The 15342-nt window shown below is 40.5% G+C and overlaps 1 protein-coding gene and 1 long non-coding RNA gene across 4 annotated transcripts; one reads left to right on the top strand and one right to left on the bottom strand.

The window, feature by feature from the left end:
* Positions 1-2016: 2016 nt before the first annotated feature.
* LOC138929382 (uncharacterized) lies at positions 2017-4228 on the top strand. Of its 3 annotated transcripts, none has more exons than XM_070288822.1 (6): positions 2017-2207; positions 2269-2329; positions 2847-2983; positions 3038-3209; positions 3829-3947; positions 4009-4228. In XM_070288822.1, the coding sequence occupies exons 1-4, from the start codon at positions 2070-2072 to the stop codon at positions 3062-3064; spliced, it is 363 nt and encodes a 120-aa protein (XP_070144923.1). In that variant the 5' UTR covers positions 2017-2069; the 3' UTR covers positions 3065-3209; positions 3829-3947; positions 4009-4228. The 3 variants fall into 3 exon arrangements, 2 of the variants coding, with proteins under 2 accessions (XP_070144923.1, XP_070144924.1); XM_070288823.1 differs by having other exon boundaries at positions 2017-2211; XR_011445762.1 differs by having other exon boundaries at positions 2019-2211; positions 2269-2426.
* A 7606-nt stretch (positions 4229-11834) lies between these two features.
* On the bottom strand, positions 11835-14800 carry LOC138929375 (uncharacterized). Its single transcript, XR_011445756.1, has 2 exons — positions 14630-14800; positions 11835-13020 (listed from the first exon to the last, which is right to left on the bottom strand). It is a non-coding gene; the product is annotated as an uncharacterized lncRNA (long non-coding RNA).
* Between the last annotated feature and the right edge of the window lie 542 nt (positions 14801-15342).

Raw genomic sequence — 15342 nt, 5'->3', positions numbered from 1 at the left:
GTGTGGGGTGGGCTTGGCACAGCCAAGCCCCACCCACATCATGAAGACTCCCATTTTTTAGCTAACTTTTTTAGTAAGAGCTTTGGGCTCCTTAAGATTTGTAATTTTAGCTTAGATTTATAGTTTTAACTCGGATCTCTCCTGTGTTTTGGTTTGTCGTCATCTTGTCATCAGTGGGCTGGTTTGGGCTCCCCCAACTCCACAGTGGTTCAGAACACCATAAGGTGAAGTGTGGCGCACTGTGTAGCTTAGGGAGTGTTGAGGATGGTATATCTCAGGCTCCAGGGTCCACTTGTTGCAGGTGCGACAGTTGTAAGCATGTCCCTAGCGGGTTTAGGTGACAGGAGTCGGTGTGAGTCAGCATGAAGGCTCCCCAGGGTGGCGACAACTCGTGATATATCTTCTAGGGCTGCCAGAGGTTCCAGGTAATGGAGTTGTAGTAGCTTCCAGCAACTGCTGTGTATAGTAGCCTGGCGGCCGTTAGACAGATGTATGGTTGACGGTAGTTTGTTTTGCTTTTTACATGCAGCATGCTTGTGGCTTAGTTGGCAGAGGTGACTTGTTTTAACAGCCGGAGGTATATGCTCAGGTTTTAGATGGTCGCTAAGGTGTATCGTTTGATTGATATTTTGCTTATCTTTTTGCGGCCAGAACGCAATACTCGATACCCAAAACAGCCGTGATTCTCCATTGCTTCTGATGCTAACAAAGCTCGTAGGCAAATGGTAGAGCGGCGTTCGGATATCAGAGAAGCTTATGTTGGTTTATCTGCTGTTTATCATTGCTGTATCAGTCTGTGGCCAAGACACAGTGCTCCTTTCCCCAAGCAGCCTGATTCTCTATTGCGTCTGGTTTCCATATTCACTGCCAGCAGGCATGCTTCTGTGTTGTTGTTGTTGTGGTGGCCGAGGCTCATCAGGAATGATCATAGCTCCGTTCCCAGTTGGGGTGTAAGTTTCTGGTTTCGGGTGGTGATAGCAATGATATCAAGCTATTGTTAGGCATATTTCCAGGCGTAAGGGCTGATCTGGTCGATCAGCATAATCAATTTTCTTCTCAACCAATCAGGTTGCAGTGGGTGAGGTTCTATTTTGTGGGGGGTTTGTTTGGGGATATTTTACTATCTCTGTCTCTTTTTATCGCATGGTATAACCTATGCCATATGGAATTGCCTATATCTCCGATCTGGGTTGGGATGGAGGTTTGAATTTTGGATGGCAGGGAGAAGAGCAGATGTGGGTTCGTTTCATCCTATTTCCAGACGTAAGGACCTACATCAATGGTTTGTGTGGCTCTTTTCTTATCAGCCAATCAGGTGTAAGTTCAGCTGCCAGGCTGGCTCCATATGGGCATGAGGTGATCGGTTTAGCAGGGATATGACTCAGCATAATAGGTATTTGATGTTTATTCCTGTTTTCCGTTAGCAGCTTCGTAGGATAATCTGCTTTGTAGATCTTGCAGCTATTGTATTCATTGCCTAGTGGAAGAGAAAAGTTGTTATTGTTATTTGGGTAGGGAGGGAAGGGGTATAGCAGGTATTTTGAGCTGATGCTAATATTTTTTGTTTCTCATCAGTTCAGAATTGCATCTTGGCATGTTTTAAAGTTTTAACGTTGGATTTTATTCCATTTGGTCTGTGTTTGAAGTTTTATCTTGGTTTGCCTTTGTTTTCAGGTTTGAATTTAACGTATTTTCCCTTTTATGGGGTGAGTTTTATGTTTGTGTGGTTTAGGCTCTCCGGGTTATTGGTCTACGTGGCATATCGGGTGTGAGGCTTTCTACAGATTTTTAATTATTATTGTTTGAATAGAAGGAGATTATAATTTCCTTTTTCAAATTTAAATTTTAAATTTTGTTTTAGCTAGGGCTGAGGGTTGTGCGATGACATTAATTGGTGTTCGATAGTTGTAATCGATAGTTCCATGTGGGTGCAAGTAGGTTATCGCAGCCAACTTAACTCCTGTTATCGGGTGTAGTGCCATCTCTAGCTTGTTTACATTTAATTATTTAAAATTATTTGCACAGAAAATCGTTTCCGAGGCCTCCAATAGGAAACGAGTTGGTGTCCTATGACCAGGCTACAATGGGTTCAGATGCCCAGAGAGGAGGCGCTGCATCATCCAGATTGGCCAGTCGGGAGAGGACCACTCTGTGCAAATTCTGTAGCCAAGCAGGAGGCACCACATCACGAGGAGTTGCCAGCAGTTGTTGGTTGGTATATTAAGATCTTCCAGTGTTCACGTTCATAATACGAGTTATATTCCGCAGAAATGGCAGCAGGAGGACAGACACAGCTGTCTCTCGACAATTTGGCCTCGCGTGAGAGGAGGTACGTCCCCTAATCAGAGAGGCATGAGGCAGCAGTCGCACAGGCGCTGCTCATCTTTTGGGTACCTCTTTGCGATTCCAGGAAGCTCATTCGTAAAGTATGCAGGCGTTGTAGCGGATCTTTGTATTCTGTGGGGCTATTGTGATTCCAATAGTGTTTAGTTTTGACTTTGACATTATTTGTATAATTTGTTTTTGTTGGTTCCAAGTAGTTATTTAGCTGATTCCTTGCATTGTTTATCATTAGGAGCTTCTTGATTTATCAGAGTATTGTTTTCTTTAGGCTTATAGTTGTTTTAGGTTGGATTTAATTGTTTATTGATTTTTCCTTTTATTAGTTTATGCCATTCTGCTCTATGTTATATTTTGCATTTAGTTTAAAAATTTGTAACTAGTTTTTAGGATATTTTGTTGTTGATTTAATGGCTTTCTTTTTTCCTTTTTGGAGTTGCGTTAGGCTTTAGTTTGTGTTTTAGTTTGTTTAAATGTATTCTGTATTTACTGGTGTCATATTTCAGTGCTTTCAGGTGGCCAGATGTGGGCACACACAGGACAATCACAGGACATGTCTGACAAGAAGGTGCCGGCTCGGAGGCGTCAGGACAGTCTCCAGAGAGCATCTCGGGTATCACGTTGGGTTACTTGCAGAAGCTTGGTATGTATGTTCATGTTTTAAATGCTCTTATTTTGACGTACCACATGCTTCTAGGAGGGCAGTTTTCCGGCACTCAGATGAGGCCGTCCCTCACAGATGTGTACCCGTGTGGAGACAGTTATTTCACAGTGCCAAGATGGGAGGGGCAGCTGACTCAGGGGCCGCCGTCCCGCCCCATAGTCCGTCCACCTCGTCAGGAGCTCGTGTGGGCTCAGTTATAGGACATGTGAGTTACATATGAGTTAATTTTTTAGGAAGGGTTTATATTGTCTGCCTTTTGATTTCTTGTAATTATTGTTTAGTTTTAGCTGATTTGGGGGTTTCTTTTATTTGTTTTGTCTTTGGGGCTTTTTATTATTTATGGGTTTAAATTTATTTATGTGTTTGTATAACATTATTTTACTATTTTCCTCTTTTTGTTTATGAGCTTGCTCTGAGTTTTAGCTTGCATTTTGATTTAAGAAGTGGCCTTCAAGCCTTTGTTGCATAATATCTGCTGTTACTAGCATTTTTAAGGCTTGCATGTACTAATCTTTTGTCGGTTTGACATCAATGACTTTCGGCGTCCAAGAACAGGGCATCCCGTGCAGGCTCATTCAGCCAGTCAGGCACAACTCTGTCTGGTTGAGTTCCTCTGCAGGGTTTTAAGTAGAGCATCACTTGGACTCATTGGTGTCAGGTTGGATGTATATATATTGTAGTTTACGTTTTAGTTGCAAAGTAGGCCTTCTAGTCCAAAATGGTATGACGTTTGTTTTATCGAGATTTTTGATAGTTTCCATTTGTCGCTTTTTGACTGAGTGTGTAGTGATCCTTTATCAACTTTATGTATCAACAATTTCAAGTGACCAAGGAGGGCCTCCCACGCGGATCAGTTGAGCCAGCCAGGCGCGACTCCAGCTGGTCAGACTTCTCTACAGGGGTTGTTAGCAGAGCGCTTCTTGGACTCATTGGTGGCAAGTTGGTAAGTGCATCGAGGACTTTTTATGCTCCCGTTTTTACTATTGTGTGTTTTATGTTTTTAGGGCGTTAAAAACAAGGGGCCACAGGCATAGCCAGTCCTCATCAGTGGACGTCGCAATTGGGCTTCAGTGTAGCTCCGTCACTGTGAATGACTCATGGCCAAAGCAACGGTGGTTCAACGTCATACAGGGGTCAGCTCAATGTCATAGCGTTTGTTGTTAGTTAGCTATTTTGTCTGTTTGAGGTTATGTAATTTTATTAATTTATTCAGTTATTAATTTATTAATTTTGTTTCATTCATTTATTGATTTATTGTTTAGTTTATTTGTTCGTTTATTATTTTATTGATTTATTTATTTATTTATTTATTGATTTATTTATTTATTAATTTATTTATTGATTTATTATATTATATTATTTTGTTATATTATTTAGTAATTGATTTGTTTATTGTTTTATTATTTATTAATTTATTGGTTTATTTATTTATTGATTTATCAGATTTATTAAATTTATTGGTTTATTATTTATTGTTTTATTTGTTTATTAGTTATTGTTTTTATTGTTATAAGTTTATTAATTTATCGGTTTGTTGCTTTATTCATTTTTGTCAGTTATTGTTTTATCAATTTAACCTGTTTATAGGTTAGGTTTAGTTGGGCCTCATAAGACATATTGGGTCAGCTCCCCTTGTTCTGTGACTTGTCATAGTAATTTGTTAACTTAGATTGAATAAAAGTTAAAAATTAAAAGTTTCGTTGTTTTATTTATGAGCATTTCGTTTGTATCGTCTGTTTTAGTGATTTTTATTTCTCGTTGTAACGTGCACTATATTGTGTGATTCTCTTGTATATATTTGTTTATATAGCAAGTTAAGCGGGATTGCAATTTTGTTTTATATCGATTGCGTAATTTACACGTGTTCATAATTATTGTATTAGCTATTATTAAGCTTTGTGTTTTAAAATTTAATTTAAAATTAGCTTAATTAGCTGTGTGCTCATTTGTTTATATTAATTTATTTAATATATTCATTTGTGATGCGAAGGGAATTAAATTTCCATTAAATATGTTTAATTTGGCATTATACTTTATCGGGATGGCGATTTTTCTTTCTTTCTTTCTTTCTTTCCAATTATGTAATTAAACACGTGATTTAACATTGAACATTAAACACTTATTTAACACATTTAACATGACTGCATTCATGTTTTCTTTATATGATTCGAACAGTTATAACTTGAACTGATTTTAGAAATTGTTTAAATAAATTAATTTTACTTAAGTTGAAACATTTTCACGGAGCTTTTCTGTTTGTGCATGAGCTAAGTCAAACACCAAAGTGGGCAGCTCTCCCCGGGGGGAGACTGCTTTTATTTATTTTCTGTTTCGAGTTTTTAAAAATATAACACATATACAGAAGTACTTATGGGTAAGAGTCTCGAATAACGTTTCACAGACTAGGATTAATCAGGCTTATGCCAGAGTAGTAATGGGCAAGAGCGAGAGGATTCATGGTGTGGGGTGGGCTTGGCACAGCCAAGCCCCACCCACATCATGAAGACTCCCATTTTTTAGCTAACTTTTTTAGTAAGAGCTTTGGGCTCCTTAAGATTTGTAATTTTAGCTTAGATTTATAGTTTTAACTCGGATCTCTCCTGTGTTTTGGTTTGTCGTCATCTTGTCATCAGTGGGCTGGTTCTGTTTGTGCATGAGCTAAGTCAAACACCAAAGTGGGCAGCTCTCCCCGGGGGGAGACTGCTTTTATTTATTTTCTGTTTCGAGTTTTTAAAGATATAACACATATACAGAAGTACTTATGGGTAAGAGTCTCGAATAACGTTTCACAGACTAGGATTAATCAGGCTTATGCCAGAGTAGTAATGGGCAAGAGCGAGAGGATTCATGGTGTGGGGTGGGCTTGGCACAGCCAAGCCCCACCCACATCATGAAGACTCCCATTTTTTTTAGCTAACTTTTTTAGTAAGAGCTTTGGGCTCCTTAAGATTTGTAATTTTAGCTTAGATTTATAGTTTTAACTCGGATCTCTCCTGTGTTTTGGTTTGTCGTCATCTTGTCATCAGTGGGCTGGTTTGGGCTCCCCCAACTCCACAGTGGTTCAGAACACCATAAGGTGAAGTGTGGCGCACTGTGTAGCTTAGGGAGTGTTGGGCATGGTATATCTCGGGCTCCAGGGTCCACTTGTTGCAGGTGCGACAGTTGTAATCATGTCCCTAGCGGGTTCTAGGTGACAGGAGTCGGTGTGAGTCAGCATGAAGGCTCCCCAGGGTGGCGACAACTCGTGATATATCTTCTAGGGCTGCCAGAGGTTCCAGATAATGGAGATGTAGTAGCTTGCAGCAACTGCTGTGTATAGTAGCCTGGCGGCCGTTAGACAGATGTATGGTTGACGATAGTTTGTTTTGCTTTTGCGTGTAGCATGTTTGCGGTTTAAGTGGCAGAGGTGACTTGTTTTAATAGCCAGAGGTATATGCTCAGGTTTTAGATGGTCGCTAAGGTGTATCGTTTGATTGATATTTTGCTTATCTTTTTGCGGCCAGAACGCAATACTCGATACCCAAAACAGCCGTGATTCTCCACTGCTTCTGATGCTAACAAAGCTCGTAGGCAAATGGTAGAGCGGCGTTCGAATATCAGAGAAGCTTATGTTGGTTTATCTGTTGTTTATCATTGCTCTATCAGTCTGTGGCCAAGACACAGTGCTCCTTTCCTCAAGCAGCCTGATTCTCTATTGCGTCTGGTTTCCGTATTCACTGCCAGCAGGCATGCTTCTGTGTTGTTGTTGTTATGGTGGCCGAGGCTCATCAGGAATGGTCATAGCTCCGTTCCCAGTTGGGATGTAAGTTTCTGGTTTCGGGTGACGATAGCAATGATATCGAGCTATTGTTTAAGCGTATTTCCAGGTGTAAGGGCTGATATGGTCGATCAGCATAATCAATTTTCTTCTCAGCCAATCAGGTTGCAGTGGGTAAGGCTCTATTTTGTGGGGGGTTTGTTTGGGGATATTTTACTATCTCTGTCTCTTTTTATCGCATGGTATAGCCTATGCCATATGGAATTGCCTATATCTCCAATCTGGGTTGGGATGGAGATTTGAATTTTGGATGATAAGGAGAAGAGCAGATGTGGGTTTGTTTCATCCTATTCCCAGACGTAAGGACCTACATCAATGGTTTGTGTGGCTCTTTTCTTATCAGCCAATCAGGTGTAAGTTCAGCTGCCAGGCTGGCTCCATATGGGCATGGGGTGATCAGTTTAGCAGGGATATGACTCAGCATAATAGGCATTTGACATTTGTTCCTATCTTCTGTTAACGGCTTCATAGGATAATCAGTTTTGCAGATCTTTGTAGTTATTGTAGTCATTGCCTAGTGAAAGAGAATAGTTATTATTATTGTTTGGGTAGGGAGGGAAGGGGTATAGTGGGTGTTTTGAGCTGATGTTAATGTTTTTAGTTTCTCATCAGTTCAGAATTGCATCTTGGCATGTTTTACAGTTTTAACGCTGGATTTTATTCCATTCAGTCCATATTTAAGGTTTTATCTTTGTTTGCCTTTGTTTTCAGGTTTGAATTTAACGTATTTTCCCTTTTATGGGGTGAGTTTTATATTTGTGTGGTTTAAGCTCTTCAGGTTATTAGTCTACATGGCATATCAGGTGTGAGGCTTTCTACAGATTTTCAAATTTTTATTGTTTGAGTAAAAGGAGATTGTAATTTCCTTTTTCAAATTTAAATTTTGAATTTTGTTTTGGCTAGGGCTGAGAGTTGTGCGATGACATTAATTGGTGTTCGATAGTTGTAATCGATAGTTCCATGTGGGTGCAAGTTTGTTATCGCAGCCAACTTAACTCCTGTTATCGGGTGTAATGCTATCTCTAGCTTGTTTACATTTAATTTTTTACAATTATTTGCACAGCAGATCGTTTCCCAGGCCTCCAATAGGAAATTAGCTAGTGTCCTATGACCAGGCTGCAATGGATTCAGGTGCCCAGGAAGGAGGCACTGCATCATCCAGGTTGACCAGTCGGGAGAGGACCATTCTGTGTAAATTCTGTAGCAAGCAGGAGGCACCACATCACGAGGAGTTGCCAGCAGTTGTTGGTGAGTATATTGAGATCTTCCAGTGTTCACGTTCATAATACAAGTTATGTTCCGCAGAAATGGTAGCAGGAGGACAGACACAGTTGTCTCTCAACAGGTGGTCATCTCGTAGGAGGAAGTACATCCCTTTACCAGGAGAGGCATAGGGGAGCGGACGTAGAGTCGCTGCTCATCCCATGGGTCCTTCTTTGCACACCAAGCAGCTTCATTTATGGACCATGTAGGCATTGGAGTAGATCTTTAAGGTATGCGGGCTATTTTGACCAAGCTTGTTTTCAAATTTTCTATAATTCGTTTTGGCCTGTTTCGAGTAATTGTTTAGTAGTTTCCTACATTGTTTGATTAGTAAGGCTTGTTTGATTTAATAAGGATATTGTTTTCCCTATGTTTGTATTTGCTTTGGGTTAGATTTGATTGTTTTAGTGGTTTTTCGTTTATTAGTTTATGCCATTTTGCATTATGTTTTATTTTGCATTTGACTTGAGCTTGATGGTTCTTTGATTAGTATTTTGCATTGTTGATTTAATGGTTTCCGTCATTTCCTTTTTTGTAATTTGCACTGGGTTTCAATTTACGTTTCAATTTATTTTAAGCGTTTTCTAGACTTTACTAATGTTGTGTATTAATGTTTTCAGGTGGTCAAGTGGGGACACACACAGGACGATTACAGGGAACATTGGATGAACGGAAGTGGACCAGGAGACGCCAGAACCATCTCCAGAACGCGAAACTGGTATCGTAGTGGATCACCTGCAGAAGCCTGGTAAGTATGTCCAAGTTTTTAAATGTTCTCATTTGTGGCATATTGTATGCTTTTAGCAGGGCGGTTTCGTGAGCTCAAGTGAGTCCGTTCCTCGTCAAGGATACCCATGTGGAGGCAGTGATTTCACAGTGCCAGGGGTAGGAGAGGGCTACTGGCACAAAGGCCACCATCACGTCCCACAGTCCGTCCATCTCGTCGTGCCTCGTATAGAGGTTCTACCTTAGGACATGTGGGTATCATATGGTTTAATTGTATCAGGACAGGTTTATATTATTTGTCTTTTGATTTCATATAGATATTGTTTGGATTTAGCTGTTTTGGGGTTTCTTTTATTTGTTTTATCTTTGAGGCTTTTATTTATTTATGATTTAATAGCTATTTATTTATTTTAGATTGTATAATGAGTTATTTACTATTTTCCTCTTTTATTTATGAGCTTGCTCTGAGTTTTTAGCATGCAATTTGGTTTCAGTTTTAGGAAAGGCTTTCAGGCCTAGATTGCGTAATACTTGCTCTGTTTAAGTTTTGAGGCTTGCATGTAGTAATTCTTTGCCAACCTGGGCATCAATGACTTTCGGCGTCCAGGAGGAGAGCATCCCACGCGGATCTGTTCAGCCAGTCAGGCACAACTCTGATTGGTTGAGTTTCTCCATAGGGGTTAGGTTGAGCATGGTTTGGACTCATTAATGGCAGGTTAGGTTTGTCTGAAATTACTGCTTCTTATTTTAATTGCAATAGAGGCCTTCTGGACCAAAATTGCATGATGTTTGTTTTATTAGGATTTTGAGAATTCCCGTTTGTTGCTTCTTAGCTGAGTTTATAATGATCCTTTATCAACTTTGGTATCAATGATTTCAGATGTCCAAAAGTGGCTATCCACGCAGGTCAAATTAAGCCAACCAGGCGCGACTCTGGCAGGTCAGACTTCTCTGCAGGGTTTTGGTAGCGCATCTCTTGGAACTCATTGGTGACGAGTTGGTGAGCGCTTCAAGGACTTTTCATGCTCTCGTTTTTACTATTTCGTGTTTCATGTTTTCAGGGCGTTGAGAAAATGGAGCACGGGCACAAAACAGTCCTCTTCAGAGGACATCGCAAGGAGGAATCGATGTAACTCCGCCGCTGTGGATGACTCAGAGCCAGAGCAACAATGGTTCAACGTCATTCAGAGGTCAGCTCAATGTCATAGCAGTTGCTGTTAGTTGCTATGCTGTCTGTTCGAGGTTAAAGTTGATTATTAATTTATTTATTTTATTTTATTTATGTAGTTTATTGATTTATTGTTTTATTAGTTTATTAAGTTATTGTTTTATTTGTTTATTGATTTAATTTGTTTATTAATTTGTTATTATTTTATCAGATTTATTGGATTATTTTATTGATTTATTTGTTTATTTTATTGTTTTATTATTTTATTAATTTATTTATTTATTAGTTTATTGTTTTATTCTTTTTATTAGTTTTATTGTTTTATTAATTTAGACCATTTATAGGTTAGGTTTAATTAGGCCTCATAAGACGTATTGAGTCAGCTCCCCTTGCTCAGTGACTTGTTTTTTTTAATATATTAACTTAAATTAAATAAAAGTTAAAAATTAAAAGTTTTGTTTGGAGTAGCGTATATGCCAACTCAAATCTAGCTATGCCTTCAAAAGTGAGAGGGCAGCTTATTTATTCTGTTTCGTAAAATAATGGGATTTACATGTACAGCTTTAGGTCGGGTACAAGGGCCTTATACAGTAATGGGCCATAGAGTGTGGTAGTCTGGGACATTAGTGTTGGTGAGATTTTGGGAGAGGGGTACAGCGCTGTAAGTTAAGCTTAACATTTGTTAAGCTCAGCTTACAGCGCTGTTCCCTCTATGTTTACATGTTGGCTTTTTATGCCGAGTTCACTTAGACTAGAGGGTACATTTACTCATGGAGACATTGCTTTTGCAGCTTACTCTTTAAGATGTATTGTGGGTGTGGGTGGGGGTGGGGGAGGGGTGGGTTTATGGAGCCTCAGGGGCAAAGAGGCTCAAGGTTGCCAACGAACAACCTGAGCTCTCCGTGCTTCCCCAAGAGGGAGCTAGTCCGAGATAGTTGTTTATTTTTAGTTATCGTAGCAATATGCAGGGCAAGAGTTAGTTTTATGGTTATGAGTTTAGCGATTTAGTTTAAATTTTATATTTAAGTTTATGTTTTGTTTCTGTTTTGATTGGTTGCTGATTTAAATCTTGTTAACGGTTTAGGTGTGTATGTTGAGTAAAATTTAGTACTGTTTTTATAACTTGATCTTTAAGGAGTGAGTTTGCTACGATGCGAGGGGTGAGTTGCTACAGTGCCTCGGGGGCTGGAGGTTTAAAATTGCCAACGAACAATTTATAACTCTCCAGCTTCCCCAAGGTGGAGCTAGTCCAGTTTAGGTTGAAGTTTTGTAGTTATCGCAGCTGTTAGCAAGGCAAGAGTTATTTTTAGGAGTTATGTGCAGAGTCTTAGGTTTTTAAATTATTGATTTAGTTTTTAAGTTGTATGTTTTATGCTTCAGGTTGTTAGTTGACTATTAGTCATTGTTTACTGTTTAGTTGCGTATGTTTAGGTAATTATAGGCTTGACTGTTTTGGTCGTTATCATTTTAGGTTTTGTTGTTTAGTTAGCTCAAGTGTTACTATTGTTGTAGTCTTATTCTCTTATTGGTAGATTGGTTAAGTGTGGCGGTGTAGATTTGTATTCGTTGTAACATGAACAGTCAGTTGCGGGTTTGTGTATGTGTGTGTGTGTTTGTATCGATTGATTCTTAGTGGGTATGGGATTTATGAATTTAGTTTACCTTGGAGGGCAGTTTATATGGATTTTAGTGTTGCTTTTTCAGCTGATTCTTTTTAGTCGGACTAGTTGGGGTATGGGGGGTGGGGAAGGATAGGATACTGATGTTGAGCATGGAGGTTCAAGTTGCCGGTGGGCAAGATGTGGCGCTCCATACTTTGCAATAGCATAACTTAGTGTTTAGGTTTGGTTTAGGAGTAGGCTTAAGGTTTTGCGTTTGCAATTAGCTATAATATAGGGTTAGTTATTATAGCTAGTATTTCGGCGCCATCGTCCTTTGGGCAGATTGCGAAGACATCTAGGGGTGCATCTCCTTGTTGGTGGGCCAGTTCCTTATTTCAGGAGGCGTTAGTAATGGTAGCCCCAAGTTTGCTACGCAGTTAGGGGCTACAGATGGTTGTGACTTGCATCTCGTCTTCAGCTTGCTGTTGTGCTGTTGCAGCAGGGTTTCCAGAGTCCACAGGGCTTGTATAGAACTGTTGATCCAGCATCAGGTCTAGTGCAGTTCCCGGGGCATGTTTGGTAGCCCTGCTTTCCAGTGATCAACCATGTGGCTGAAGGCATCGTGGGTACAGACATGCAGGCTCTATGGAGGGCAAGCCACAAGGTCGCTACGCGGTTAGCGGCTCGCATCCTTTTAGTCCGTATTTATTCTTCTGAATTGGCTATGTGCTGGCTTGCATTTTGCTACAGGCTCGAGCCACTCATTCGCATACGCTGCTGGCGGCCCGAGATGGTGAGGCGCGCCTGTAGCATTGCAGCATAATATTGGGCCTTTTGATCTACTGTTGTATTGCTGTATCAGGGTTGGCAGTGTGTATGGGGCTTGCATAGATCCGCTGGGGCAGCAGCAGGTCTAGGGCAGTCCTCAGGCAGGTTTGCCAATCCTGAATTCGCAATACTTTGTCGTAGGCTTTAGGCTTATTCATTATTGTATGCAGCATAAGGGTGGGAATTTTGGCTAAAGCTCCAGGTGGCCGCTTGTCATCTCATCAGGTGCGCTGACTCAGTTGCAGTATGGGTCACGCAGGCGCTACGCAGTTGGTGACCCATGTCAGTTGCTGTTGCTCGGTAGTCATGCGAGCTGCGCGATCGCCTACGCAGTTGGCAGCTCGTGGCAACTAGGGCTAGGTGGGGTTGGTCTGTGCGTCGCATGGTGCAAGGCGGCTGCTTTACATGTCTCTGCCATTTTAAGGTACGCAGCCATCAGCGTACGTCCTTTATCTGCATGTAAAAGATGCCAATCCCAGTCCAGTGGAGCAGTTGGAATGCACGGCAGCGTCCAGTAGGGAGGTAAGGAGCCTTTCAGAGCAGGTTGGCATAGGTAGCAATCCAGTGGAGGCTTGTAGATTAACTGGTCGTATTTGCAGTGGTGATGGTTGATCTGTTGAGTTAAGGAATGTATGAGTGCTTTGCAAGTTATATGGGGGAGGGACTGGGTGAGTATGGGATGGGTGTGGGGGTCTGATGTTTATTATTTTTAATTTTCAGCATCAGTGTTAGCATCTTGGCTTTGGTTCGGCCATATGGCAGGTATCGCACAGGCATGTTCGATGAGAGTTATTTAGTTTAATATTTAGCTATGTTGGCTGTGTTCTGATTGTCTCTGGGTGTACATTTGAGTGATATTTTGGCAATCATCGAAGGTTGTGATATTGCAGGGTGCATGTCAGGATGTTTGGCATTTGTTCTGGCCTTAAGGGCAGGTCACGCACAGACTTAACTGCTGAGTTGTGCAATCAATTGTTTTGCAGTATATGTCTTGTTAATTCGCCCTCTGTTTGGTGTTTCAGGGAGTTCCAGTTGGTACCATTGGACAGCCAAAATATCGCTGCTGCCGCTCATATGGGACTGGATGTTGCGAGGTGCCCGGTAGGATGCAGGTGTAGTGCAACAGGAACTCATATCTTTGCCTTTTCCAGGTTTGTGGTCGTCGCTGGACATCACACAACCACCACACGGGAGTGGGACGCAATTCGCTGGGTTGTTTCGTCACATGGTGAGCGTGCCCGAAAAGATGTCAATCCCAGTCCAGTGCAGCAGTCAGGATGCACAGCAGCGTCCAATAAGAAGGTGCAAGGCCTTTAAGGATGGATTGGCGTAATTAGCGTTCAGTTCGTCAATCTGGCGATTAAAGAGAACATATGAGTATTTGCTTTTTGATTTCAGATTTTCGTGCAGGTGTATGCAGGCTTGTTAGGGCCGTGCAGTCGTGACTCGTCTCAGGTTTGGCTCCTTCTGGATGCTGATGTCCTGGCGTAGACTGCTTTCCAGTGGGAGTATATGTGTCAGGCTGTTGGATACCAAAGCATCGTTTTGTATGGCCCTAGTAAGTTTTTACGAGGAAAATTCAGTATGTTATGTGTTTATGTAAGTATTGATAATAAATGCAATTTATATCTTGGTTGTTATCTTTTGATTTTATATTGTTTTGTGGTTTTATGGGAGGGGAATTGTAGGTTATCAAAGTATTTCCTTATTTGAGTTTCTGATTAGTGCTGTCATATCTGCATTTAGCGGTAAGTGAGTTTATTGGCTGGTTTGTACTAATTTGTTCTGGCATCTAGTCCAAATTTTGATATTTGTATAACGGTTAGTCTGGAGCAGTCAAAAAGGGGATTTTAACAAGTTAGTTTGTCAGTTTTAATTAAGAGCGCTATGTTTGTTGCTACTAGTAGCAGAAGACCATTAACAGTCCGCTGTAATGCAACGGTCAGTGTCAGTTAACAGTGAGTTAACAGTGAGCTTTGACGTTATGATGGTGTTAAGTCAGGGTGAGAGCGGTCAGCACTTGTGTGTATTGGTGCGTGAGAGGAGAGAGAAAATTTGAGTGCTTTGCGCTGAGTAAGAGGTGAGAGCTTGCGTGTGCTAGGAGAGAGAAGGTGTTCTGATAAAGTGCAGTTATAGTTGGTTTACCGTATATCAGCGCAGAAGTAGGGACCAATCACTTAGGCATGCTTGCAGGTTATGTTTAGTCGCCACTCATAACTTACATACGCAATGCTATGAACTTTTGCACTAGAAAATCGCTCGCAGCACTCTTTATGCTACTAGCAACCCTATGTTTTGTTTAGTTAGCTATTCAACATGTGCGCGATTTATTGGGTTGGATTTAATGGTTATCTGACATTGCACAATTTATTATAGGATTAAGTTTTATTATATTGTTGTGAGCAGCCATGACTCGATTTCCAAAGCGTTTGTTGTATATGTGTGTTTTTAATTTCTTTTAATTTTATTTTATTATTGCTCCAGATTTGCGGATTTATTTAGTAATTTGGGTCTATTTGCATTATGGATTTCAGGTTAGGTTTAATTTCCAGGGGGCTGCGAGGCCTTTTTCTTTCACTTCAACTTGGTTTTCAATAGTTTAAACAATTCGTCAGTTGATTTTATGTGCGCGATTTATTGGGTTGGACTTAATGGTTATCCGGCATTGCACATATTATTATAGGGTTATGTTTATTATATTGTTATGAGCGGCCATGACCCAATTTCCAAAGAGTTTGTTATATATATGTGTGTTTTAATTTCTTTTAATTTTATTTTTATTACGGCTCCAGATTTGCGGTTTTGTTTAGTGATTTGGGTCTATTTGTATTATAAATTTCCAACTTGGTTTAATTTCAGGGGGCTGCGAGGCCTTTTTCTTTCACTTCAACTTGGTTTTCAATAGTTTAAACAATTCATCAGTTGATTTTCCGAT

This window comes from Drosophila kikkawai, unplaced genomic scaffold (genome assembly GCF_030179895.1).
Source record: "Drosophila kikkawai strain 14028-0561.14 unplaced genomic scaffold, DkikHiC1v2 scaffold_179, whole genome shotgun sequence".
Lineage (NCBI taxonomy): Eukaryota > Metazoa > Arthropoda > Insecta > Diptera > Drosophilidae > Drosophila > Drosophila kikkawai.
Note: the sequence above shows the minus strand (reverse complement) of the source record. Positions and strands in the feature narration are given on the sequence as shown.

What these genes read in the sequence shown, in the direction of transcription:
- LOC138929382 (XM_070288822.1), top strand. Translation starts at nt 2,070, where the DNA reads ATGACCAGGCTACAATGGGTTCAGATGCCCAGAGAGGAGGCGCTGCAT. An exon ending in TTGGCCTCGCGTGAGAGGAG is followed by an intron (nt 2,330 to 2,846) that starts GTACGTCCCCTA and finishes GTCATATTTCAG; the next exon opens with TGCTTTCAGGTGGCCAGATG. An exon ending in GGGTTACTTGCAGAAGCTTG is followed by an intron (nt 2,984 to 3,037) that starts GTATGTATGTTC and finishes ACATGCTTCTAG; the next exon opens with GAGGGCAGTTTTCCGGCACT.